At 42.5% G+C, this 24,863-nt stretch overlaps 1 protein-coding gene across 3 annotated transcripts in view; it reads left to right on the forward strand.

The window, feature by feature from the left end:
- Positions 1–24,863, forward strand: part of ADAMTSL3 (ADAMTS like 3) — a 277,770-nt gene that overhangs the window by 224,273 nt on the left and 28,634 nt on the right. For all 3 annotated transcript variants that reach the window (XM_032790644.2, XM_075069664.1, XM_075069665.1), the window contains exons 17-23: positions 400–529; positions 2,744–2,936; positions 3,804–3,983; positions 5,265–5,418; positions 9,884–10,976; positions 15,403–15,530; positions 15,874–16,002. In XM_032790644.2, the coding sequence (XP_032646535.1) occupies positions 400–529; positions 2,744–2,936; positions 3,804–3,983; positions 5,265–5,418; positions 9,884–10,976; positions 15,403–15,530; positions 15,874–16,002 (2,007 nt within the window). The remainder of the gene's footprint in view (positions 1–399; positions 530–2,743; positions 2,937–3,803; positions 3,984–5,264; positions 5,419–9,883; positions 10,977–15,402; positions 15,531–15,873; positions 16,003–24,863) is intronic.

Consider the following 24,863-nt stretch of genomic DNA (forward strand, 5'->3'; position numbering starts at 1 on the left):
GTTAATTTTAAATCTTCTGTCTAATTTGGCATACAGAATTAGTTCTGGTTGAGGCTAGGGGGAAGAGAAACAGAGGTGGCTCCAGGCCCCAGCATGCCAAGTGCGTGCTTGGGGCGACATGCCGTGGAGGGCATTCTGCCGGTTGCCAGAGGGCGGCAGGCGGCTCCAGTGGACCTCCCGCAGGCATGCCTGCGGAGGGTCCGCTGGTCCCGCGGCTGCAGAAGGTCCACCGAAGCTGCCTGCCGCCCTTTCGGTGACTGGCAGAGTGCCTCCCATGGCATGCTGCCCTGCTTGAGGCGGCGAAATGTCTAGAGCTGCCCCTGAAGAGAAAGGAGGTTATAAAAATTGTTCATCTGTCCATAGAACATCTCATGTGTTTGTTTTTATTTTTAAATCCAGGGACACAAGAAGCCATTGCAGTGTGCCTGCATGTGCAGACAAAACAAGCTGTCAATGACACCCTGTGTGACAATGCCATGCGACCACCAGCAATGACTCGCACTTGCAACATGAAACTGTGCCCACCACGGTACGCTTTAATAATGAAATCAAATTGTGGAAAAGAAATGTTTAATATGACATAAATAACCATACATTATCTACTGACTTTATCAGACAAGGACCAGGTTTAGGGTTGCCAGGAGCCCGTTTTTTGCTGGAACGTCTGGTCGAAAAGGAATCCTGGTGGCTACAGTCAGCACCGCCGACCAGGCCGTTAAAAATCTGGAAGCAGCAGCATGTCCCCGCTTCAGCTCCTAGGCATAGGGGCAGCCCGAGGGCTCTGTGTGCTGTCCCCAATCCAAGCACCAACTCTGCAGCTCCCATTGACTGGGAACCATGGCCAACAGGAGCTGTGGAGGCAGCGCCTGTGGACGTGGCAGCATGCAGACCCACCTGGCCGCACGTCCAGGTAGGAGTCAGAGGGGGGATATGCCACTGCTTCTGGGAGCTTCCTGAGATAAGCACCACCTGGAGCCTGCGCTCATGACCCCTCCTGCACCCCGACCCCTCCTGCACCCCAACGCCTTGCCTCAGCCATGATCCGCCTCTCACCATCTGAACCCCTCGGTCCCAGCTCGGAGCACCCTCCTATACCCCAAACCCCTCATCCCTAGCCCCACCCCAGAGTTTGCACCTCCAGCTGGAGCCCTTTCCCCCCACAACCCAGCACCCCGTCTCAGCCCAGAGCTCCCTCCTGCACTCCAAATCCCTCATCCTTGGCCGTACCCCTACCCCAGAGCCCAGACCCCCTCCTACACCCCAAGCCCCTGCCTCAACCTGGAGCCCCTTCCCATACTCTGAACCACTCGGCTGCACCCCACAGCCCAGAGCTCCCTCCTACACCCCAAATCCCTCATGCCCGGCCCCACCCCAGAGCCAGCACCTCCAGTTGGAACCCTCACCCCCTCCCACACCCTGAACTCCTCATTTCTGCCCCACCCCAGAGCCTGCACCACCAGCTGGAGCCCTCACATATTCCCTCTCTCCAACCAGTTGAGCCAGCCAGCCCAGTGAAAATGAGCAAGTGAGTGAGGATAAGGAGAGCGAGCGACAGAGGGAGGAGGGATGGAGTGAGTGGAGGGCGGGGCCTCAGAGGAGGGACAGGGGGCTATTGCTAAAGTAGATCTGTGTGTTGGATTATTTTTCTTGTTTTCAAACTGTTTGGAACATATTTAAATTCAATTTACCGTTTGGAAAATATAGTCATCTCAGAAAGCATTTAACAAATACACCTCTACCCCGATATAATGCTGTCCTCGGGAGCCAAAAAAGCTTACCGCGTTATAGGTGAAACCGCGTTATATCAAACTTGCTTTGATCCACCAAAGTGTGCAGCCCTGCCCCCCCCGGAGCACTGCTTTACCGCATTATATCCGAATTCGTGTTATATCGGAGTAGAGGTGTACATCAGCTGAAGAGCCTTTTTTATTCACCTAAGAAAACAGAATGAAGATATTATTATATACTGTGGTGTAATTTTTTAGCTTCACAATGCAGAGGTCTTTGTGGAAACCACTTTGATATGAAGCTCTCCAATAGACCTTGCATTAACCCTTCAGAGAGATTCCTTTTCCCAAGAGCCCAGTGTTAAATCGTAATTGCATAGAGTTAAAGAGAATAGCCTGAGTGATGTATATTTTGTGAAGGGAACTCTGATGCCCCCATTTAATTGTAAAATATAATTAAACTGTCAAAAACTTAGAATGTTGCATTCAGTGAGAAAATTATGGTTCAGAGGAAAAGGTCAAAGCCAAAACAATAGTATGTTTACAGAAACTTTCTCCTGCAAAACATGTGGACTGAAAGTTAACAGGAGCAGGAAGTTTTATAGAAAATGTATATAAAGGCAATCAACATTTAGTAGAGATGAGAAAAGTCCCCTTAAACCATAGAAATGTCAGCATGATGCTAACAGGAGGCTGATTATTCCATTAGAATGTTCGAAATGGGAGTTTTGGAACCACTTATATTTATCTGGATTCGCTCTTTACAACTTTAGGATTTATAGTAAATAAAATTACATCTCTTCCTTACACTCAAGCTTATAAATGTAATTCATATTTTTTGTTATGGCAAATGTAGATGATAGTCTGACCCTTGCAATATAAATGTGCCTTTGCTTCTGCTTTGTTTTGCTCTGGGTGGGTATCATTTGTATCTGGATAATCCCTCCTCCACATGCCATTCTTCTGTATTGTTTAATTAGAGTAAATTTTTTTTGCCCATGTGTTTTTTGGCACAGGTGGGAAACTGGCCCTTGGAGACAGTGTTCTGCTACTTGTGGAGTTGGGATACAGACAAGAGATGTGTACTGCCAGCAACCTGAGGGCTCCATTGTCACTAATGAAGACTGCAAAGATGAAAAGCCTCATGCTTTACAAGCATGTAACCAGATTGACTGCCCCCCTGCTTGGCATTTTGAAGAATGGCAGCAGGTACAGCAGATTATGGAAATAGTTTAGTTGTAAACATTTTTCTTCTGGTTAGTTACCTAATGTGCTCCAATTAAGAGTAACCTAGAAGGTTACTCAGAAGTTTGTTATTGTAGCATGGTTTCAGCTGACATCGAACTTATTACACCTGTAGTCTCCATTCTTCACTTCACTTCTGGGTGAAATTCAAGATGCTAGTTAGTCCAGAGATCACCTCTCTCCCCATACCCCACAAGTGAGAAAACCTGCATTTGGAAGCAAGGCTTAACTTACCTGTCCCAAAGGTGAAGCTTCCTAAGCTCATGCCAGATATGCACCTGGGCTTTAACTTGGCCAGTTCTAGATGTAAAGTGAACATCTTTTTCTAGGCTTTCCACTAGCTACTTGCACTGCATTTGTCTGGCACTGAGCTCATTAGTTAGGTTTTCCTGGCTCGTGGCCCATTAGCTAAATCAGTGCTACTAGGAGCATATGCTGCTTGGTTTTGGAAAATGCTGCTCACTTTTTAATCTAAACCAGAGGTTCTTAAACTGGGGGTTGGGACCCCTCAGGGGGTTGGGAGGTTATTACATGGGAGGTCACGAGCTGTCACCCTCCACCCCAAAACCTGCTTTGCCTCCAGCATTTATAATGCTGTTAAATATATAAAAAAGTGTTTTTAATGTATAAGGGGGGGTCGCACTCAGAGGCTTGTTGTGTGAAAGGGGTCACCAGCACAAAAGTTTGAGAACCCCTGATCTAAACCAGTAAAGTGTTCCAAGAAAACATGGTGATAGCTGCCTTATAAATGCCTGTATAAAATAAGAGTATAAATGAGTGAAGACAAGTATGTGTGCGGCTATGCTTTCCACATTCTTATCTTTGTCTTAGTGTTCCCGTACCTGTGGCGGAGGGATTCAGAGTCGCAAAGTTCACTGTAAGCAGTTGTTGACAGATGGAAGCTTTCTGAAACTCTCTGATGAGATCTGCCAGGAGCCTAGAGTGTCTGCTCATAAACTGTGTGCCAAAGTTGATTGTCCCCCTCAGCTAGTTATAGGGGAATGGTCCAAGGTGAGTGATCCAGAGTAAGAGCTCACTAAACTTCCCAATACTAAGGGAACTCAAGGGATTTCTAGCTGGGAGACTACCAGATAATCATTAAAGTACATAGAGTAGTGTGGGCTCCAGAGGGAATGCAATTAGACAAAAGGCCCTACCCACCTAGTTGTGTGGAGGAAGGAGGTAGAATGCTTCAAGAGGCCTGCTACAACAGATGATCCAGGTGTACCCAGCCCCAAAACATAGCTGCCTACCCTTTCTGCCCTCATGTTTAAACTGAAAAACAAGAGGCCATAATGCTTCTTGTTTGTTTCCAGTATGGTTGCACCAGGTTGGAGCATATTTAGCTTCCAACCACTCAGATTTATTCCCTAGTTCAGGGGTGGCCAACCTGAGCCTGAGAAGGAGCCAGAATTTACCAATGTACACTGCCAAAGAGCCACAGTAATATGTCAGCAGCCCCCCATCACTCGCCTTCTGCTCCCAGCGCCTCCTGCCCACCCGCAGTCCCACCAATCAGCGCCTCCCCCTCACTCCCTGCACCTCCTGATCAGCTATTTCATGGAGTGCAGGAGAGAGGGCGAAAGGGAGGAGTGAGGATACGGCAGGCTCAGGGAAGGGGGCAGGAAGGGGTGGAGTGGGGGCAGGGCCTGTGACAGAGCCACGGATTGAGCTGTGAGCATCCCCCGGCACATTGGAAAGTTGGCATCTGTAGCTCCAGCCCCGGAGTCGGTGCCTACGCAAGGAGCCGCATATTAACTTCTGAAGAGCCACATGTGGCTTCGAAGCCACAGGTTGGCCACCCCTACCCTAGCTGAATTTCTGAAAGACAAAATAGTGCATTGAATGCTATTTTTCTCCCTCTCCTTTAATCCAAACCTCCAGTCTCCTCCTAAAAAAGATCCACCAAAAGGCATAAATATAGTTAAAGATTACAATTAAAAATCCTGTCCAAATGCAATATGAACATGCAATATGAACGTGAGAGACTTGGCCCAGGCAATTTAGAACTAGAACAATAACTAGAATTAGAAGAATAACAAATCTCATTCTGCATTACATCCACGTGGGACAGTAAGAAATACTGTCATTTTCCTATAATTGTTTCTGAGCTGTTTGGTGGAAAGGGTTAGTCACTTTATATTCATATTGACTTAAAGCCTGGAGAGCACTTAGAGCTTTGGATGTCATGGGAATTCATATGAAACAGCATCCTTTCAAAACTTCACTTTAAAAGTAGCATGTATGAGACAGAACACAAAATTCACTCTGACTACATCCTTCCTTTTGCAGTGCTCGCTAAGCTGTGGTGTTGGAATCCAGAGAAGGAAACTTGCCTGCCAAAAGCTAACTGCAAAGGGCCAAAATGTCACATTAAATGTATCAATGTGTAGCAGGCTCCCTACTTCCTCACTTGTAAGGTCCTGTCACATGAATGATTGTAACAGTAAGTGTGTTACTATACCTAGTGCCCTGCTGATTTGAAATTATCAAGTAAAATCGGTGTATGTGCTGCTCAATTAATTCATTTCTCTATCCTTGCTACATTTCATAACGTTACTGATCTGAGAGCAGCTTAGGCATTGTGATCACAAGACCAACAATAATAAGATTGTTTTAACTTTATGAAATGTATATCTTCTCAGCCCAAACCAAGGGTTCCAGTTTAAATTTTTTTAAATGTAATATATGAACACATGATAAGGGTTTGGGGTTTTTTCTTGATCTCTCTGTGTACTTGGCCTGGTTCTTATTTACCCTTTACACCATTCTGATGGTATAAAGATGTCTTTGAGTGGGTACAGATTATTTTTATACCTGCTATAGAGCCCATTTACACTGCCAGAGCAGTAAAGGGGGCCTTAGCGTAAATGAGAATTGGGCCCACTGTGTAGCTGTTCAGTGTGTTCTTAGAACACTGGGTGTTACACTCCCGTCAGTGCTAAAAGTTACAAAACTCCCGTTCCAGTGGCAGGTGCAGAAATAATTTCTATCAGGGCCTAAGGGAGTGTGAAACCTATTCCCTCTGGCTTCACAAGGTGTTTTGAGGGCACAGTCGCAGAAGGAGTAGACGCCTTTTTTTTAAAAAAAATAATACAATATTTAGCTCATTGCTTCTAGAAATGTTCCCACACAAAATGCATGTTTTGTAATTTGAGCATGATCTTGTCATGATGATGATTGTAATTGTGCTAACGGCACATGCGAAATAGTCAGGTAGGCAATTGTGCTAACTGCACATGTAAAATAGCCAGGTGGATGTCTCTTTTAGGTACAGTTGCAGTGAATGCATGTGCAAACATTCCCTCAAGGTGGGCCTCTGTTTTTCGTCCTTTAGAAAGGAGGATATAAATTTGTGTCTTTTTAAAAAAGGCTCTTATGAATGGCCTAAATGTCAGATACTATTTGATAAAAGTCTGCTGAACATAATACATTTAATGACAACTATTCAACTGAAAACATTCACTCTAGGTTTGGAAGATTTGAACGTTTTGCATCATACAGATGTGTAAATATCCGGTAATATGTGTAGGCTTTTTGGTTTTGATCCAGTTAATGGTCTTGTCCAGAAATAGCTACTTCATTATGCGTTTTCTAACTTTGTATAAATGGTTAGTCACAACACAAAATAATTGTGCAATTCTGATTCATACATAATATGAAACTTCTTTTCCTGGACTTCATTTCAGATTAACATGCCAGACTCCTGAGGTTCAAAACACCACTTAAATAAAGCCCCATGGACTTTCAGGAATGTCCTTGGCATAAGGTTTAATAAAATATTTTGAGCTGCTTATCTATCTGAATTTAATTAATTGTGGGTAGTTGAATGGCAATGTGGCCTGCAATGTGGTCTGCAAATTGTTTAGTGGAGAGTGATGTTAAAGTAACATTGTCAGCTTCCATTGTAGTAAGAAGGGAGCAACACGTGAAGACATACAGTAGTTATTAGGGCAGGCAATGGGGTGCAGACCGAAATGATGAAAGAGAGCTAGTGACTGGCCTCTCCCTTCAAGTTCTCACACTGTTCAGCACAAGGTTTTAAATTCATTAGCCTCTAAGGCTGGATTCTGCCTGGCATTTACATGAGTACACAAAGGGTGAGAGAGGAAAGCATACTCCAGATCCTCACTTTGCTTCTTGCACCAGGGACCAGGGACAGTAGCAATCCTGGGATTCATAGGAACATTCAGGGACTGTTTCCTTCTACTACATCCAGGGGCTCAGCACAAGTCACCTGAAGGGAGTGGGTGGGAGACAGGAACTTGGCATCACCCCAAAAAGTAGAGCTTGAGGGTACAAAGAGGAGGGCACGCTGCACTGTTCTAAGGGGTGGTGCACCATGCATATTCTGTCACCAAAGCAGGGCTGCTTTGGGAGAGGTGGTGCCTCCCAGAGCTTGCACTGAAATGGCATTCTTCAGTGCCCCCTCCTCAAGACTCAGTCTTCAGGGCACAGCTGAATGCTTAATTTTTACTGTCTGCTTATGATGACGGGGCTTATCAGTCTAAGCATGACTCCCTAGACACAGTATCTGGGCATGCTCTTTACTTTATGAAGGCCCAATCCAGGCAGGAATATCTTTGGCTTTCCAGGTCCTGGGAAATAGCTTACGAGCTTACAGTTTACGAGCCAGATCACCAGTTGGTAAAAATGTGTGTAGCTCCATTGGAGGCAACAGAGTTACACCAGTTTACACCAGCTGAGGATCAGGCCCTGTGGCACTAGTGCAAGCTAATGCATTCAGTAGGTTTACCTTTCATGGAATCCCTCTCAAAAAGCCCACCCCTTCCAAAGCTGCAAATTATGATGCTTCCAGGGATCCAAAAAGTTTATTGTGGACTATTCTCCTGCAGTCCACAAAACTGAATGCTCTCTCACTTCTAACTCTACCACCCGTACGTGTGTGTGTACACATACACACACACACACACACCCTCTGTTGCTGCAATGCTGAGAAGAATTGATGCAGTCTTTCTTTAAAAAAAGTGAAATCGATCAGTCAGACTTGAACGTATTTATAAACACTCATTGGGTTTAATTCTGTATTGGAATAACTAAAGTAAACATAGCATAGCACTAAGTATTTTATGTGTATAAAGTTACACTTACTGTGTATGTATGCAGGGTTTTGGAAATTGAAGCTTTAACACTGGAACATTTTCATTAAAACAGATATTTTGAGCCCAATAGTTATTAAAAACAGGACACTCAGTCATAAAATAGTTGGTTGAGGGAACCATGTATCTGGATAACAAATACTGATTTAAGAGCTATGTAATTATGGAACCAGGATATCCACATTGGTCAGAACTCATTAGCCAAAATATCGAAAATAACTGCAGTATTCTGTTTTATAAGCATAAGAATGTACTCTGGGGTGTAGTTCATACAGTGTGCACACTTTCTGAATGCTTGAAGCGTTTAGCTTTTTACCTCTTCCTTTACAACATATCCAAAGCATATGTATATGATATCTAAAGCACTCAAATTTTTGCAATAACTTGCTGTCAAGGTTTGTCATTTTTTTTATGTTCTCACCAAATGGTAGAGTAGTAATGATTTTAGATTCAACCAAATGCAGGAATGTTTGATTAATTTGTCTATTTCTCTGACTCATTCAAGTCATTCTGCAGCTTGCTGGGTTTTGTTCTCTGTCACATACCAACAGAATGGGTCACTAGTAAAAATCGAGTGTTCTCCAGCACCCGTCTAGGGAATTTCCTGACTCCCCTGGCTGACCAGTTTCACCTTGCCTTGCACAAAGCGAATAGCCGGGGTATATGCTTCTGCTGCTTTCCTTCTGCATTGTTCTATTTCTCAGCTACCTAATGTTTTCTTAGTAAGATTTGTTCCGCTGATCAGAAAGGGGCAGAGTAGTTACCAGTAATGAGTCAACAAAATGGTATCTGAAATACTACAGTCATTTTCATACTGTGGTCCTCTGTCTATCCGGCCACTGCTGGGAAGGCCTGTCTTTGACGATAGTCATGGAGGCAGCTCTCCAGAAGCCTTGCTGGGTTCAAATTCCTGCTGTGTAATGCAGGAGGTGCCTCTCCATACTCAGCGTTCTGCCTCCGCACTTTCCTGCATGAAGCTTTCCTCAGTTTTCTCTTCAGCTTGTCTGCAGGCATCTTCTGACTTACCACCCCTCTCCGGGATCTGACTTTTTTCTCTCTTTCTCTCCCCCTTCCTTCATGTATTGCTGACCCCTGCCAACAGCAGGACTCTGTGACCAAAGCCTCTTCTAGCCAAAGAAAGTGACCACCCGTTCAATAATAGTAGCATGGTCGTCTCTCTTCCCTCACTGCACATTCATTGACTTCTGTTCTCATCTCCTGGCTGCTGTCAACTTGATCTCAATCTGCCTGCCAGCCAGTAAGGCCAGCTGGCCAGCAGGTCTAACAGCCATACAAAAGAGATTCCTGCTTTTTCTAATGGACTTTGTGTTATCCAAACACCCTGCAGTTGCTGCAGTGCCCAGATGTGGGGAAAGCGATGTTGAGCTCTACCATTTATTTGCCTTTTCCTCTTCCTTTACCCCCTTTCTTTCCCCTTCAACAGGCAGCAATAAGAATAGCAGATATATCATGCCTGTCTTATTGCACTCTTCCCCCTCTTCCAAGTATTGTCCTCTATACAGATATGTGTGATAAGTGCCTTCTCATTGATATGATAAGAGCTGCTGGAGGTTTAGAGAGAAGCAGGAGAATGCCTAAATTGGGGCCAGAAAATTTGACCATATCATTATTCCTGTTTGTGTATATGTGACACAGATAAAAAGTCAGCAAGTTTGGAGCTGACCTGAACCAAATCAGAGAAAATGCTGTGACCAGCATTCTCAGAAATGCAGAATTTGTTAAGGACAGTGCCAGTGATTCAGTCTTTTCAACAATTGATTGCTGTTTCAGAGATTAAACAAGAAATTAAACCCAGGCGTCCAGAGAAGCATGCTGCCCACGGACCTCAGATTGTCAGTATACACCGAGTCTACATACAGACACGGCAAGAGAAACGCATTAATTTTACCATTGGAAGCCGAGCCTATCTGCTTCCGAAAACATCTGTTGTAATTAAGTGCCCAGTACGAAGGTTTCAAAAGTCACTTATCCAATGGGAGAAAGATGGACAACATTTACAAAACTCTAAAAGACTTGGCATCACTAAGTCGGGATCACTGAAAATACATAGCCTTGGGGCTACAGATATCGGAGTGTACAAGTGTATTGCAGGCTCTGTGCATAAAACATTTGTTCTCAAACTTATTGGCACTGACAACCGTCTAATAGAACCTCCAACTTTTAGAAAACATGCAAGTGAGACCAGTGGTACAGATCATAATGAAGCCAACAGCTTTGGAGCCAAATGGCATAAAATGAGCAAAATGTGGCAAATATGGAGTAAAAAGAATGAGCTGTATCTCGGTGATGGACAAGTTAATGATCAACCATTTCTGAGAAATTTTGAAACCCATGTGAGTAATTCAGCAGAAGAATACAGCCCTCATGTGTTCAAGAACAGACGTCTGGAGGCAGCAATTCTTCAAGGTGCTTACAGCATGGATACTGTACAGTTTGAAGAACTGATAAGGAACATGAGTCAACTCATTGAAGCTGGCGAGGTCAGTGATGATTTGGCATCCCAAGTCATATATCAATTAGTTGCTGAATTATCTAGACCACTACAAGTTACTACTGAAAAATGGAAAGGCTTGCATGAAGAAAAGTTAGCCTCTAAGCTCACTGGTAAATCGCCAAACGCATCTGAACGTTTCAACACAAAAACCCTAGGCAAGCTGATGTTCAGTCAAAAAGGACCTGGTATTAAAAGGCAGAAACAACTTCCCAGAATTTCCTTTAATAAAACAATAACTGCACGAATTGGAAATACAGTTTTTCTGACCAAAAATACTAGCACTGTCAATTTACTGTGTGAAACTACAGACTTTAGTGAGCCAAAATATACTTGGACAAAAGATGGAGAAGCATTAAAATCCTCTGAGAAGTAAGTAAATATGGATTCTTTTGGTTTTATATGGATCTTGTTGTGTTATTGGCAAAAACTAAAATCTAGTGTGTTGTGTAATGTTAAAAATGCATTATTGTGAAAATGAAGTAAATGTGAGCACTGTGCTTTTCATCTCTTTCTTACAAAATTTATACCTCTGTTTGAAATGTGTGTCAGATTGTCTCACAAATCATTTCATTAAAGAAACAGTGCACATATAATGCTGTGATATTATATGGCAGGACTGATTGTTATACCACAAATGAGGCTATACAGTGTATGTTTTATACATTCTACCTCAAGTGACTTGTCTGCATTAGAGAATAAATAGACATATACTAAACTAAATATAAAGGGAAAAATGTGTGAGAGCTTTTTGATACACCATAGAATAGAGAGAGTAGTTCCCAGAGAGTAGTTATCAGTGGTTCACAGTCAAGCTGGAAGGGCATATCGGTGGGTCCCACAGGGATCAGTTCTGGGTCTGGTTCTGTTCAATATCTCCATCAATGATTTAGATAATGGCATAGAGCAGGGGTTCTCAAACTTCATTGCATCGTGACCTCCTTCTGACAATAAAAATTACTACACAGCCCCAGGAGGGGGGACTGAAGTCTGAGCCCAACTGAGCCCTGCCGCCCCAGGTGGGGGAGGGGGAGCAAAGCCCGAGCCCCACCACCTCAGGCAGGGGGGCCAAAGCCAAATCCCAGTCTGAGCCTCGCTGCCCAGGGTTGAAGTCCTCAGGCTTTGACTTCAGCCCAGGTCCCAGCAAATCTAAGCCAGCCCTGGTGACCTCATTAAAACAGGGTCATGACCCACTTTGGGGTCCCGACCCACAGTTTGAGAATTGTTGGCATAGAGAGTATACTTATAAAATTTGTGAACGATACCAAGCTTGGAGGCGTTGCAAGTGCTTTGGAGGATAGGATTACAATTCAAAATGATCTAGACTAGTGGGTCTCAAACTTTTGTACTGGTGACCGCATTCGCATAGCAAGCCTCTGAGTGCGACCACTCCTTGTACATTAAAAATGCTTCTTTTTATATATTTAACACCATTATCAATGTGGGAGACAAAGCATGGTTTGGGGTGGAGGCTGGCAGCTCATAACCCCTCCATGTAATAACCTGGTGACCCCCCCACCCAGTTTGAGAACCCCTGATCTAGGCAAACTGGAGAAATGATCTGAAGTAAATATGATGAAATTCAATAAGGACAAATGCAAAGTATTCCACTTAGGCAGCAACAATCAGTTGCGCACTTACAAATTGGAAATGACTGTCTAGGAAGCAGTACTGCAGAAAGGGATCTGGGGATCATCATGTATCACAGGCTAAATATAAGTCAACAGTATAACACTGTTGCAAAAAAAGCAAACATAATTCTGGGGTGTATTAGCAGAAGTGTTGTAAGCAAGATATGAGAAGTAATTCTTCCATTCTACTCTGCGCTGATTAGGCCTCAATATTGGGTATTGGGTCCAGTTCTGGGCGCCACATTTCAGGAAAGATATAGACAAATTGGAGAAAGTCCAGAGAAGAGCAACAAAAATGATTAAAGGTCTAGAAAACATGACCTATGAGGGAAGTTTGGGAAAACTGGGTTGGTTTAGTCTGGAGAAGACAGGACAGAGAGGCAACATAACAGTTTTAAAGTACATATAAAGTTGTTACAAAGGAGGAGGGAGAAAAATTGTTCTCCTTAACCTCTGAGGATAGGACAAGAAGCAATGGGCTTAAATTGCAGCAAGAGATAAGCCAATGGAACATTAGGAAAAACTTCCTGTCAGGGTAGTTAAGTGCTGGAATAAATTGCCTAGGGAGGTTGTGGAATCTCTATCATTGAAGATTTTTAGGAGCAGGTTAGACAAACACCTGTCAGGAATGGTCTAGATCAGTGGTTCTCAAAGCTGATCCGCTGTTTGTTCAGGGAAAGCCCCTGGCGGGACGGACCAGTTTGTTTATCTGCCATGTCTGCAGGTTCGGCCAGTCGCAGCTTCCAGTGGCTGTGGTTTGCCGCTTCAGGCCAATGGGTGCTGCAGAAAATGCTGCGGGCCGAGGGATGTACTGACCACCACTTCCCGCAGCCCCCATTGGCCTGGGACGGCGAACCCCAGCCAGTGGGAGCCGCGGTTGGCCGAACCTATGGACATGGCAGATAAACAAACCAACCCAGCCCACCAGGGGCTTTCCCTGAGCAAGCGGTGGACCAGCTTTGAGAACCACTGGTCTAGATAATACTTAGTCCTGCTATGAGTGCAGGGGACTGAACTAGATGACCTCTTGAGGTCCCTTCCAGTCCCTATGATTCTATATCAGATAGGGGGATCACTTAAAAAGTTCCTTCGAGTTCTAGAGATATTACCAATTCTGGTATTATTCACCATTTTATGTATAGGAAACATCTCTGAAAATTTTACTTTCTCTAAAAGTAGAATGAAATTTTAGATGCACCCACTATACATAATTTGTACAATGTAGTATTGTTTTAGAAAGAAACCACAAAATCTTATGAATTTTTTAATCCTTCAATACCTATAGATCTTTCTATTAAAGATAATGGAATGTCAAATTTTAAAAGGACCCTATATTACAACCACAGTTTGGAAATATTCTTGGAGAAAAGGTAGGGGAACGTGTATTATCAGATATTTGTTCAGTTTTGAGCAAATATTTTTACTCCACTGCTGAGAATTGAGAAACTCAACTGATAATATTAACGTTAGCTTCATGGTTTAGCCTGCTGAAATTATAACTAGCCTTTGAGTAATGAAGAAATTATTCTGAAATGATAACAGCATTTTTGGATATTTCTCAACATACTTAACTGATTAACCCAATTGCCAAGAAACATATAGTTCTGTAGGGCTATCAATTAAAGCAAGGATGCCAAAAATAAGATTTTTTTAAGAACGAAAATGTTTTTGAAGCGTGATACTCCTGCCAATTGTTCTTCAGTTTGTGGGACATTTGTAATTTCCCATTATTTGTTGCAACTGATGTTTTCATTTTTGGTATGAGTTTTGTTGATATGTAAGTATCTTTTTTTGATTTCTAATGTCTACCATTATAAATTGCACTTTCTAACATAGAGATCCTTACCATTTTAGGGTTTCACTAGCAGCTGGGTCTCCATTCCCCTCTTTTTTGTAGTAAGATATATATAGGTACACACACACACAAAGTATTTGTCTCTTAATATATATTAATATAATATATATATTATATAATATTATATTTTGAAGAGACACTAGTATTTGTCTCATAATATATGTATTTCTGTATATTATGAGACAAATACTAACGTCTCTTCAAAATATGTTATAGGTGTGGGTGCTGTGCTACACAAGTATTAATTTGCCCCAGAGGTGGGGGAAAACGTTTTGTCTCATATGTGGAATAGGACTTAATTTGTAACATGCTTTTGTGTTTCCCACATAAGATAGCTTTATTTTTGTACATTTAGCCAATCAAGTAGGATGTCAGATCAAGAATTTATTTATGTATGCATTGGTGCATACTGTAGCTGAAGTTACTAAGTGCCGGGAAATCTAACAAGGGGAAAAAATATAAATACACCGGGCTGGCATTCTCAGAATCTTCCCACATGGTTTTGGGTCATGTACCTTGCCACTAAGATACTAGGAAAGAGGTTCAGATGGAAAACAGTATTTTGTGGAAAGGCTTCAGCTTTATTGCTAATGGGAAAAAATAATTACAAACTATATCAATACACAAAGTCAGGTAGCCCTTAAAATTGTAAATCATTGATCCTTATTTCCTCCCCGAGCTGAGAACCCAAAGTCTCACCACGTCAGGCCTAAGACTTTCCATAAGTCATACCTCAGCCACCTTGCACGTGTTGTTCCCAAAACTGCTGGTCTGAGGTGACAAGCCCACTATGCTCTAGAGTGCTTTCGATGGGACTTAAACTAATGTTTTCTAAAAATTGCTCATAATTTTTTATTATTTTCCCACAGAAATTTGTTCATTTCAGGTCCAGTCCTGCCACTTCCTCTGTGGGTATGGGAGGGTCTCTTAGCAGCAAAAGCAGGGTTGTTCTGCTGCACAGTGAGGAGGAAGGGTTTGCAGATGCTGTCCATCTCCTGCATGGCTAAGACTGCAGCTCCACATTGCTGTTTGAGAGGAGAGGATAAGTTGGAGGAGCCATCACTGCATATATCCTTCAGTGCTTCTCTTTGCCGCCATAAAGGGGGCACACTGGAGGCGTGGAGGCTGCTCTCCTCATTGGACTAAAGTAGCTTCTACAGAGCAGTTCTGCTTCTGCTCTGTATCCCTGATGGGAAGATTCTTCCTCCTATGTTCTTGAAGGGACACTTGGTTTACAGCTGAGATATGTGAGCTGGGCACGGGATTTATTCCTACATGAATAACCTTTTTTCCCCCCTTACACATTCTTCAGAGTGGTTTTGGATGTCACTGGAAAAGTACAGATTCTCAATCCTACCCAAAAGGAACTTGGAGTGTATGGATGCATGGTGGTCAATGACTTTGGTTCTGATATGGAAACTTCTTCACTGTTGTATGCAGGTAATGCTGATCATGGCATCTATAGTATCATGAGTGTCATTTCTTTGTTTAGCGCTAACACCCATCCTTTACTCCCAAATCTGGATTGAGTTTGACTGAATTAGTAACTAGAAAAAGGGATTTCTGATTGCTGTTAAATTGTAGTTCAACTAAAACCATGCCAGCCATGAGCCGTGTTAGCTGATTCATTCACCCTACTATCAGTATGTTTCTTTTCAACCTTAATTCTGCTTAAATGAAGATAATTTTAAATACAAAGTCTATAAAGCACATAAAACTTGAAATAAATATATTTTAAATTGATTATTTCTTTTCTTTTCTTTTCTTTTCTTTTCTTTTGAAGAGACTCCTGTCATTTTGTCCCCTGGAATAAATGTCTCAAATCTGGAAGTTAGTAATCTCTTTGTAATTGTTGGAGGTGTGATAATGGCAAGAATTGGAGCAAACATTACAGTTGAATGTCCAGTGACAGGTAAGCAAGAACACCATTGGAGTTCCTTGTAGTGTTGGAATAAGAAGCTCACCTGGAGTCTTGAAAAAAGTTATTGGTGGCAGCAGAACATGATTCCTTTTTACTAGACATGGTCAGCCTTGGTCACTCCTTTTCATCTCTCTCTATTTGTTTTCTCCAGACAGACAGACGTACACACACATGCTGCCTCTCTCGCTTTGAAAATTCCTTCTTCCATGAGATAGTCTGTAACCCAGCACAGTGCTTAAGGATCACAAAACTGATGCCCATCGTAGGTACTGGCTCCACAGCCAGCTGACTTGCTCATCAGAAAATTTGCTGCACCATTGTAGTCTCTTGCCCTCATAGAAAATACTCACATCTGGGCCATATAGCACTGCAAATAAAATCTCCAGTCTCACCTTCACAGAATTTTAAATTTGATGGTAAAATAAGTGTGTCTATTACAACCAGCATTTTGCAGCTGCAGGAAAGAGACAAGGAGGATGAGGCTCATAGATTCCAAGTCACAGAAGTCTGTAGAGCTTCTTTAGGTCAACACCTCTGGAGCAGCAGTTATGGCGAATAGAAGTTACATATATTAAGTACTGTATTTACTTGTTCATAAGCCAAGTTTTTTTAGTAAAAAAGGGAAGCACCAGAGAAGGAGATCGGCTTGTGAATAGTATAGAGAGGGAGAGGTGGGACACAGCCCCTCCCCCAACGGACAGAGCAAGGAGAGGCAGCACAGCCAGCGGAGCCAGGAGGGAAGAGATGGGGCCAGAGTCTCTCCGCTTCTGGCCACGCTGCTCTCCCCCCAGCCTCCGAAGCAGCTGCAGCTCCAGGGCTGGCAGGCTGCAGCCATACCACTTGGCCTAGCCCCCCAGAGCAGGCTGTGGCTGCCTGGCCTAGCCCGCTGGAACATGCTGCGGCTGCACTGCCCGGTCTGGCCCACCAGAGCAGGCTGTGGCCGCGCTGCCCCAGCCTGCCGGAGCAGCTCCAGCCAGGCCAGAGACATCCTCCCCTGGACCTCCCCAGATAAGATGGGAAAGGATGGGATGGGGAGGGTGCGGGGGTCCCAGGCTAGGAGTGGGGTCATGTGTGGAGTGGTCACAGGGGTTACTCCTCTGACTCCCAGCTTCTCCCCCGAAAAGTTTCCCCACCAGTTGCTGTCCCAGCCCATCAGGGTAAGCAGCTGGCGCACCGGGACACTTTGTTTACTTAGGTTTACCTCTGTTCCTGCGGACGCTCGAGGTAAACAAACCATCTCAGCCCACCAGCAGCTTATCCTGATGGCCCAGAAGCCAAAGTTTGCTGACCCCTGAATTATAGGGTCAGCTTATGAATGGGTTATAAAAATTTTCCATTTTTACTTATCCATCTTGGGGGAGTCAGCTTATAAACAAACTGGCTTTTGATCAAGTATATACGGTAATTTTGTGTCTCGTCTTATTTTCTTTATCTCACTTTATGCAGGCAAGGTAGATATCTTACCTGTTAATCTCTTCATCACTGTACTTTAAACTAATCACCTTAAAAGTTAATTCACCATAACAGTAGTACCCTGCCAATTATTTTAATAAAATATGCGTCAATATTTGGTGTCTTGTTTAATCAAGAACATTTAGGTGAATGTTCAGCTAGCACATTGCCAATAAGTTTGCACTAGTGCTTGGAAACAGTGAGAGTTACAACTAATTGAAAATAAATAGTTAGACAAGTCAGTGTGCCATGTCCATTTTTATTGTTTTTGGGAAACTGTATTTGCGGTTGTCCAGAAGAAAGATGTTGATATTAGACCAAAATAGTGATAGAAATATATGAAAGTAAATAGTTCTACAAATAGCTTTAAATAGTAGTGGTGCCAGACCGACGAATATTGGGCCATGTGGCCCTGCTATTCGCTGTTCATACCAAGGCTGTTGCTTTGGGGGAAGTAATATTTTCCAGCTATATTTTGGCAACTCTTTGTACAACTGACCTGCATCTCAGATTCAGCAGAGTTTAAGTCGCACTGTTAGTATTAATTTTGTTAGGATGGGTGAGCCTGTAGTAATCTAAATATCAATGAATATTCACAAATGGGACTTTTAATTTCCACACACTTTGGACTTGTGTATGTTAGTGGGGCAGGCTTTAGTTATGCTAAAACTGACACCACTGTTGACTTAAAAATGATTTATCTTATTGCTTTATTTCCTGTAATTGCTGAGGAAGTAGAAGTTATTATTTTTGAATTAGAAATGTAGCTTGCACTTTTTAAAACTTCCATCAAACGAACAGCAGAAAAATGAGCTTAGAAAATGAGGTAAGGACACTTTTTCTGTCTTCCTTTCATTAATCAAAAATAGTGCACCACTGAATTGCTCCAAGAGTAGAGAGTTAAATAGCCTTATTAATCTGTTTTATTTAAAGAGAGGGGTACAAATCTTCCAGAGTTTTTCTTTTTAGCAAAAATGACAACTTTTTTAAAGAATGTTAGTAACACATTGTTTACAGATTTCTTCAAACCCTGGTGAAAATGCAAGACACTTTAGGGCTTGATCTCTGAAAAAGTGCATTGGAAAAGAATGAAATATTTCTCTGTACTCTATAAGGACAGCACATTTAAATCCGGATCCTCCAGACACTTATGCGTATGCATAACTTTGCTCATGTGAGTAGTCCCCATGGGATTAAATCACATGCTGAAAGTTGAGCATGTCCTAAGTGCTGTGTTGAATCGGAGCCTAGCTAAGGAATAAGCAATTTTTGACTAAAATTACAGTTTCCAAACTGCTTAGTCAATATATCCAGGAAAAGGAAATAGTGTACTATGTTATGTTATTGGCCCCCATCTTTCATTTACTATACTGAAGCTTGTATAGTAAATAAAACATATTCAATACTTGGGATAAAATAATGGCTTTGCTTTTCATGCAGAATCTTCATAGTTTCATGATTACAAGTGGACTGCCAGCCAGGAGACCTGGGTTCTGTTCCTGATTCTGCTATTGACTTGCTGTGTAACTAAGTGGTGTCTGAGTTACTTCACTTGCAAACTGGGGATGTTGATATCTTCCCTCATTTGCAGAGTGATTTTGAGACTTTAGAATGAAAAGTGATAAGCACGTGGTGGTGTTACTTTTGTATTTATTCATCCCTCAGGAAATTCATTTGAAGGAGTATCCGATGTGTATGATATCAAATATAGGTCTATAGGATTTATAGGTTTATGCTGTCCCTAGCCTCTGTTTGGCAGAAACTGGGAATGAGCAACAGAGGACGGATCACTTGATGATTACCTGTTCTGTTCATTCCCTCTGGGGCACCGGGCACTGGCTACTGTCGGAAGACAGCATATTGGGCTAAGTGGAACCTTGGTCTGACCCAGTAGGGCCATTCTTATGTTCTTATGGGTTTACACATTCTTTCTCCTGATCATCAGTACCTACAGATAATGTTGATTAGAAGGTAGGCTTTTTAGAATCATAGAATATTAGGGTTGGAAGGGACCTCAGGAGGTCATCTATTCAAACCCTCTGCTCAAAGCAGGACCAATCCCGAGATTTTTACCCCAGTTCCCCAAAATGGCCTCCTTAAGGACTGAACTCACAACTCTGGGTTTAGCATGTCAATGCTCAAACCACTGAGCTATCCCTCCCTTGCCCCCCTTCTTCTTTTAGTATCCAGGAGACCGTGATTAGTCCTGGAGGTGTTTTTCCCCCACTGTCCTTTCTCATAAGTAGGCAAAAAGAAGGATACATTAGCTCAGCTTCAATGTCTGACTTCTTTTCTGTGAATGACAACCTGCCTGTTTTTGTACATTAAGTGTAACCAGACAAGGCTCAGCAAGGTATGCTGGGGTGTGCTCAGCAAGGGCCCTATTCTGCAGACCTTGTTCATGCAGCTGTCCCATTGATGTTGAGTGACTATGGTTGCCATTTAGATGCTTGCCATGCCACAAAAAAGGATGTATGTAGGGAAGACCACAAGGTGTCTGTGTGTGCGTGCCATGGCATAGTTTATGTAGTTGGCAGAATTTTAAAATTTTTAAATTTCTTGGCTTTGGTGTTTTTTAAATTGAACCAAATTCTACTTTCAGTTACAGCTGTGTAACCCAGGGGTTTCTCTCTGGGAAATTCTTTACACATTGTACTTTTGCACTCTGTGTCCCGCTGTGCACACACTTCCCTCTCTCTTGCCAGTACAGTCCATGTGGATGTCCATGTAACAATTTTCTTACTGCAACATACAGAAAATATTAGTTATGGATCTGTACAAAAATGACACCTCAGTGGTTCATTCAGCAGAACACTGTTCCACAGTGGAGAATTACTGGGACTAGGAGCAGCCTGCCACGCAATCCGGCATGCAGACAGCTGCAGATGTGAGGATGGGGAGAAGGATGAACTTTCTAGCATCCCCTAGTGGCCAGTTAGTGACTGTACAGTATACTGTGTAAGTGAATTACTCATGACCAACAAGCCTATAAAAATAATGCCTCTGAATAGAATGCTTTGGGATGCTATGTTTATTAGACTGTGTTACATGGAGCAATTTAAGTATCCATTAACATCATCAGACAAAAAGGTTTAATATTATGTGATATGTGCCACATATTTTTTCCTGTCTCACTGTTTCATTTATTTGATTTTCTCTCTCTCCAAAAGACTTTCTGTCATGCACTAATCATCAGTTTCGAATTACAAAAATAGAGGTATATTGTGTAAAGCATATACTCTAAGAAGTAACAGACCATCAGGGCAAGGGCTAAGAAAGTTATTTCTACTGATTTGCTGAAGCTAATAGTATAGATTTCTGTTTTCCTTTCAATTTATAATAATAGGTCCCACACCACATATGTTAAGAGATATTTATAACATTCTGGAGAGATTCATTCCACTGTTATAGCCAACTACTTTTTGATCAACATATATGGTATAAATATCAATAGCACTTGCTCCAAATTGCTCCTGGATAACATTTATTGTATTTTCAGAAAGGATCTTTTGTGATTATTACACAAAATAAACTAAACCTGTCAGACTCTATTTATTCTAAAAGGCTTAAAGTTCTAAGCTGAAGTAAAATGGGAGGTGGGAAATGGACAAATATGTATAAACTGTGCATTGTGTGCCACCTTCTGGTGAGAAAATGGAAAGGAAAGCTGCTGAGTATTAAGTGGTATAGACTACATACATTTTATTGCCCCTCTGAACGAATTTCATATTGGAAGCTTCTCAGAGTAGGGGACTGCACTGTAATCCATATTTTGTATAGCGCTGAATATTCTTTTGCTGCTCTACATATACTAATATAGTGTTACAATCCATTAATGATACAAAACATATTGAACCGCTGTGTTAGCTTGTTAGAGGTTCTCATTTACACACATTAAACAGATATGAACCAATTATGTACCATCAGTATCAGATAAGCAATTTTGCACAGTTGAAATTGTTGCAGATGAAACCAGCAATTTGATCTTCCATCTGTCCTTTTCATTTACCTACACTATGCTAAATGTGCCTTTGATGTTGGCATTCTATCCTTTATATTTTTTTTTCACTTCAGAAAAATCGGGGTGAGGGGTAAGAAGGATATAACAGTAATATCCCTGATCTTATGAATCATCCATGTTGTTTAGCTTCCCTTTTGTGATCCTAAATGCAAATTAATAGTGAGTTTCAAAAGTCTGTATAAGGAAGCACTATAGTATTTTGTAAAAGCATCAAATATAATAGCAGGAATACAGGACAAAATGTTCCTGTTCCTAATTAGCTTAATGAAGGGAAAGTGTCTTAATCTTATCTCTCTGTCCTTTATATGGACTGATTGTAAAAAGTGACCTGTTCACACTGTTGCGTTTTTTCTTTTTTGTGCTCCTTCCCCCACCTCATTTGCCTGAACTCCTTTCAGCAGACAGCACACTCCAGTCAAGGAATCTAATTCCTGGCATGTATCTCTTTCCCAAGTCTTTATATTTACTTTCCTTTGGGACCATAGATATATTGGTCATTAGTGATTGAGCCAGACTAGCCTCTCCTACTGAAAAATCCACTGCAGAGTACAAGGGAATGAAAAGTTGGTGAGGTTTTCACATGGAGATTGTAGCAGTGGGAAGGGGCTGGGAAGGGGAATTCCCTCCACCTCTATCACTACCTCCACAAAGAATGGCTAAGAGTTACAAACCCAGAACACACAGATCCCCAGAAATCTGCCTGGATCTTGGTGGATGCCCAGATAGTTCATTTGGCTTTATGCTGACTCCTGGACACCTGTGGTACACCAGCCCCTTCCACCTCCTGTGGACAGGATGCCTCCTGCAGACCATTACCACTGGAGCCTCCCTAAAAAAGGGCCTGGGGAAATTATTCCATGACACTGAGGAGCTCTCCAGCCTGAGGCTGCACGACCTTTTTAAGACAAAAGAAACATGAATTGAGGCAATGTTCATCTTGATCAAGGAGGAGGCCTGGTGAGGGACAATTACACTTTAGAAACTAAAGGCCATTGATGTGGACACAAAGGCAAAATAAGGCCAGACAAATGCATGAAATTAAGTGGCAGGCTGCAACTTTTATCGAACTTTAACTCGGGAGCAGTGTCACCAATATTTTCCTGTATCAGGCATTTAATTGGTTCCCGTGTATGCATTACAGGGCTCCTTACCATATTACCCATAATTGGCACAAGGTTTACAGGGCTCCTAAACATATAACCTATAATGTGGGGGTGGCTCTCCTCAGCCTACCCCCAGGACCCAGTTCTCCCTTAATCCTAGCATCCTTCCCCATGCACAGGGGACAGAGGGTGCAGCACAGTGGGAACCTTGGCCTGCGAAGGCCACAAGGTCTCACCCTATCACATGAATCCAAGGTCCATCACTGAAATCTCAGGTATTTTACCTCTGGGAACCATTCATTTTATACCCTTAACCGCACTGGAAACTGGCCGCAAGTTGCGACAAATAAACAACACTGCCTTAGTACCTCAGTTAGGCACTAAGCACCTTCCTGCTTAAACCACAGTGGGTTGTAGGTGCTGCAAGGAAGGCAAAAAACCTCCCTGGTCCTTTGCCATTTGCCCCAGGTGAGAGAAAATTCCTACGAATCCCCTAATCACACGATTGACTCAACCCACAGCATCTGTCAGGCCGGGTTCCCATTCCTAGTTCAGGTGGGTAGGGTGAGCTGCTGGAACGGAGCTGAAAGAAGCTCCACATGACAGCTTCACTGAGCTGAATCCTGGGAGCAGGAAAATGCTGGCCAGTCAGCACTCCTGTCTTCCAGCTGGCCAATAGGTGCCAGAGACTTTCACAAGAAGGAGCTACCTATTGATCCTTGGCAAGCGTCTTCCTCCCTTGCTACCGAGACTCTCACCCTTTCACCACGTGCCCCATCAATTTTCCCTACACATTGACGCATGTGGGTATCATTTTTCCCTGTTGTTTTTGCTCAGGCAAAACTCTCTGAAGTCAAGGGTATATTGCACGGTTGCAGTGTTTGGTTCCACCAAAATCTTTGTCAGTGGTATTACTTACACTTGCAGCTCACAGGTATAGAGGCAAGATAATTCAACAATTGTCTGAATTACTGTTGTGATTATTTTGGTTTGTAGGGACACAGCCAGACATTATGAATTCTTATGTTGTCCCTTAGAAATAGGTCATGATGTTCAAAAATGACACTAGGCTCCTAAATCAATATTTAAGTGTCTGAATAAGTGACCTGACTTAAAAGCTGAGCACGAAGCAGCTCCCATTGACTTCAGAGGGAGCTAATGAGAATTTAGCAGTTTTGAAAGTAAGTCCACTTATTTGGATGCCTAAGTAGGGATTTAGGAGCTTTATTTTAGGCACCTATTTTTAAAAACCTTGGCCTTAAATTTCAGTAGATGGAGCAGAGATTGCAGGGCCAGCCCACAACGTTTTGGTACCTGAGGCAGGGAGCTCAATGCCCTCATGCCCTCTCGCTTGGGCCAAAACTTTTAAAGGTCTCAATTCTGCCTTCTTTCTGTTCTTCTCCTCTCATGGTACTGCTCTGCTACCTACCCCAATAAAGGAGAACTAAGAACTTAAAATGCCTTGTTCAAAAATTGTAAGTAACACTCAACTTTCAAATGCCTGAACAGCAAATGTAACTTTTCTTGTCTGCATAGTAAACACTGGCATTTTTGTCTGTTTGAATAATCAAAGTGGTGCTTTCTGTGCCTTCTTGGTTGCAAAGATTTGAACTGCTTTCTGAAGATCTACAGTCTGGGCCAGCTCATGCTCTTTGAGATGGTTGCAAGGCGACCAGCCTCTCCTGTGTCATTGTGGAGCATAGATGTGTTTTTTATTAACTTCAGCTTGGAGAAGCTGCGTTTCTCCACTGGCAACTGTTACAGGAAGTGTTAGAAGTATGTGCGCAGAGCAACAAAAGCATTTGGAAAGAGGGTGGTCATCTTATTTGTGCACATATATTCCAGAACAGCCTTTGGAGTTGATCCTGCTGAAATGTATCTTGAAAGGGCTTTCAGTTCATCACCTAAATCACTCGCATCAATATCGTGCATGTCATCATGTGTCAACACTGTCTCTAGTGCCCTGCATTGCTGGTGTAGGTCTTCTTCAGGTATAGTGAGGAGTTTTGGAATATCATACAACATCCCAAATATACTACTGCTGTGTTCCTTGAGCTGCATGAAACGTTCTTCAACTGACTGTATTGCACAATCTAGCACCTGGTTAAAGAATTCAACTTTGAATTGTTGTTTGGGTCTCTTATGGGATTATCCGTGCCTCATAATCAAAATGTCTTCTTCAGGTGACTCTTGTATTCTTGAATGGGTGGGAAAATAGCTTCAGTGTGAAGTTCCTCTGCCAACTTCTGTGCACTCTTCAGAACGTTTTGAAATCC

The sequence above is a fragment of the Chelonoidis abingdonii genome, chromosome 9 (genome assembly GCF_003597395.2).
Source record: "Chelonoidis abingdonii isolate Lonesome George chromosome 9, CheloAbing_2.0, whole genome shotgun sequence".
NCBI lineage: Eukaryota > Metazoa > Chordata > Testudines > Testudinidae > Chelonoidis > Chelonoidis abingdonii.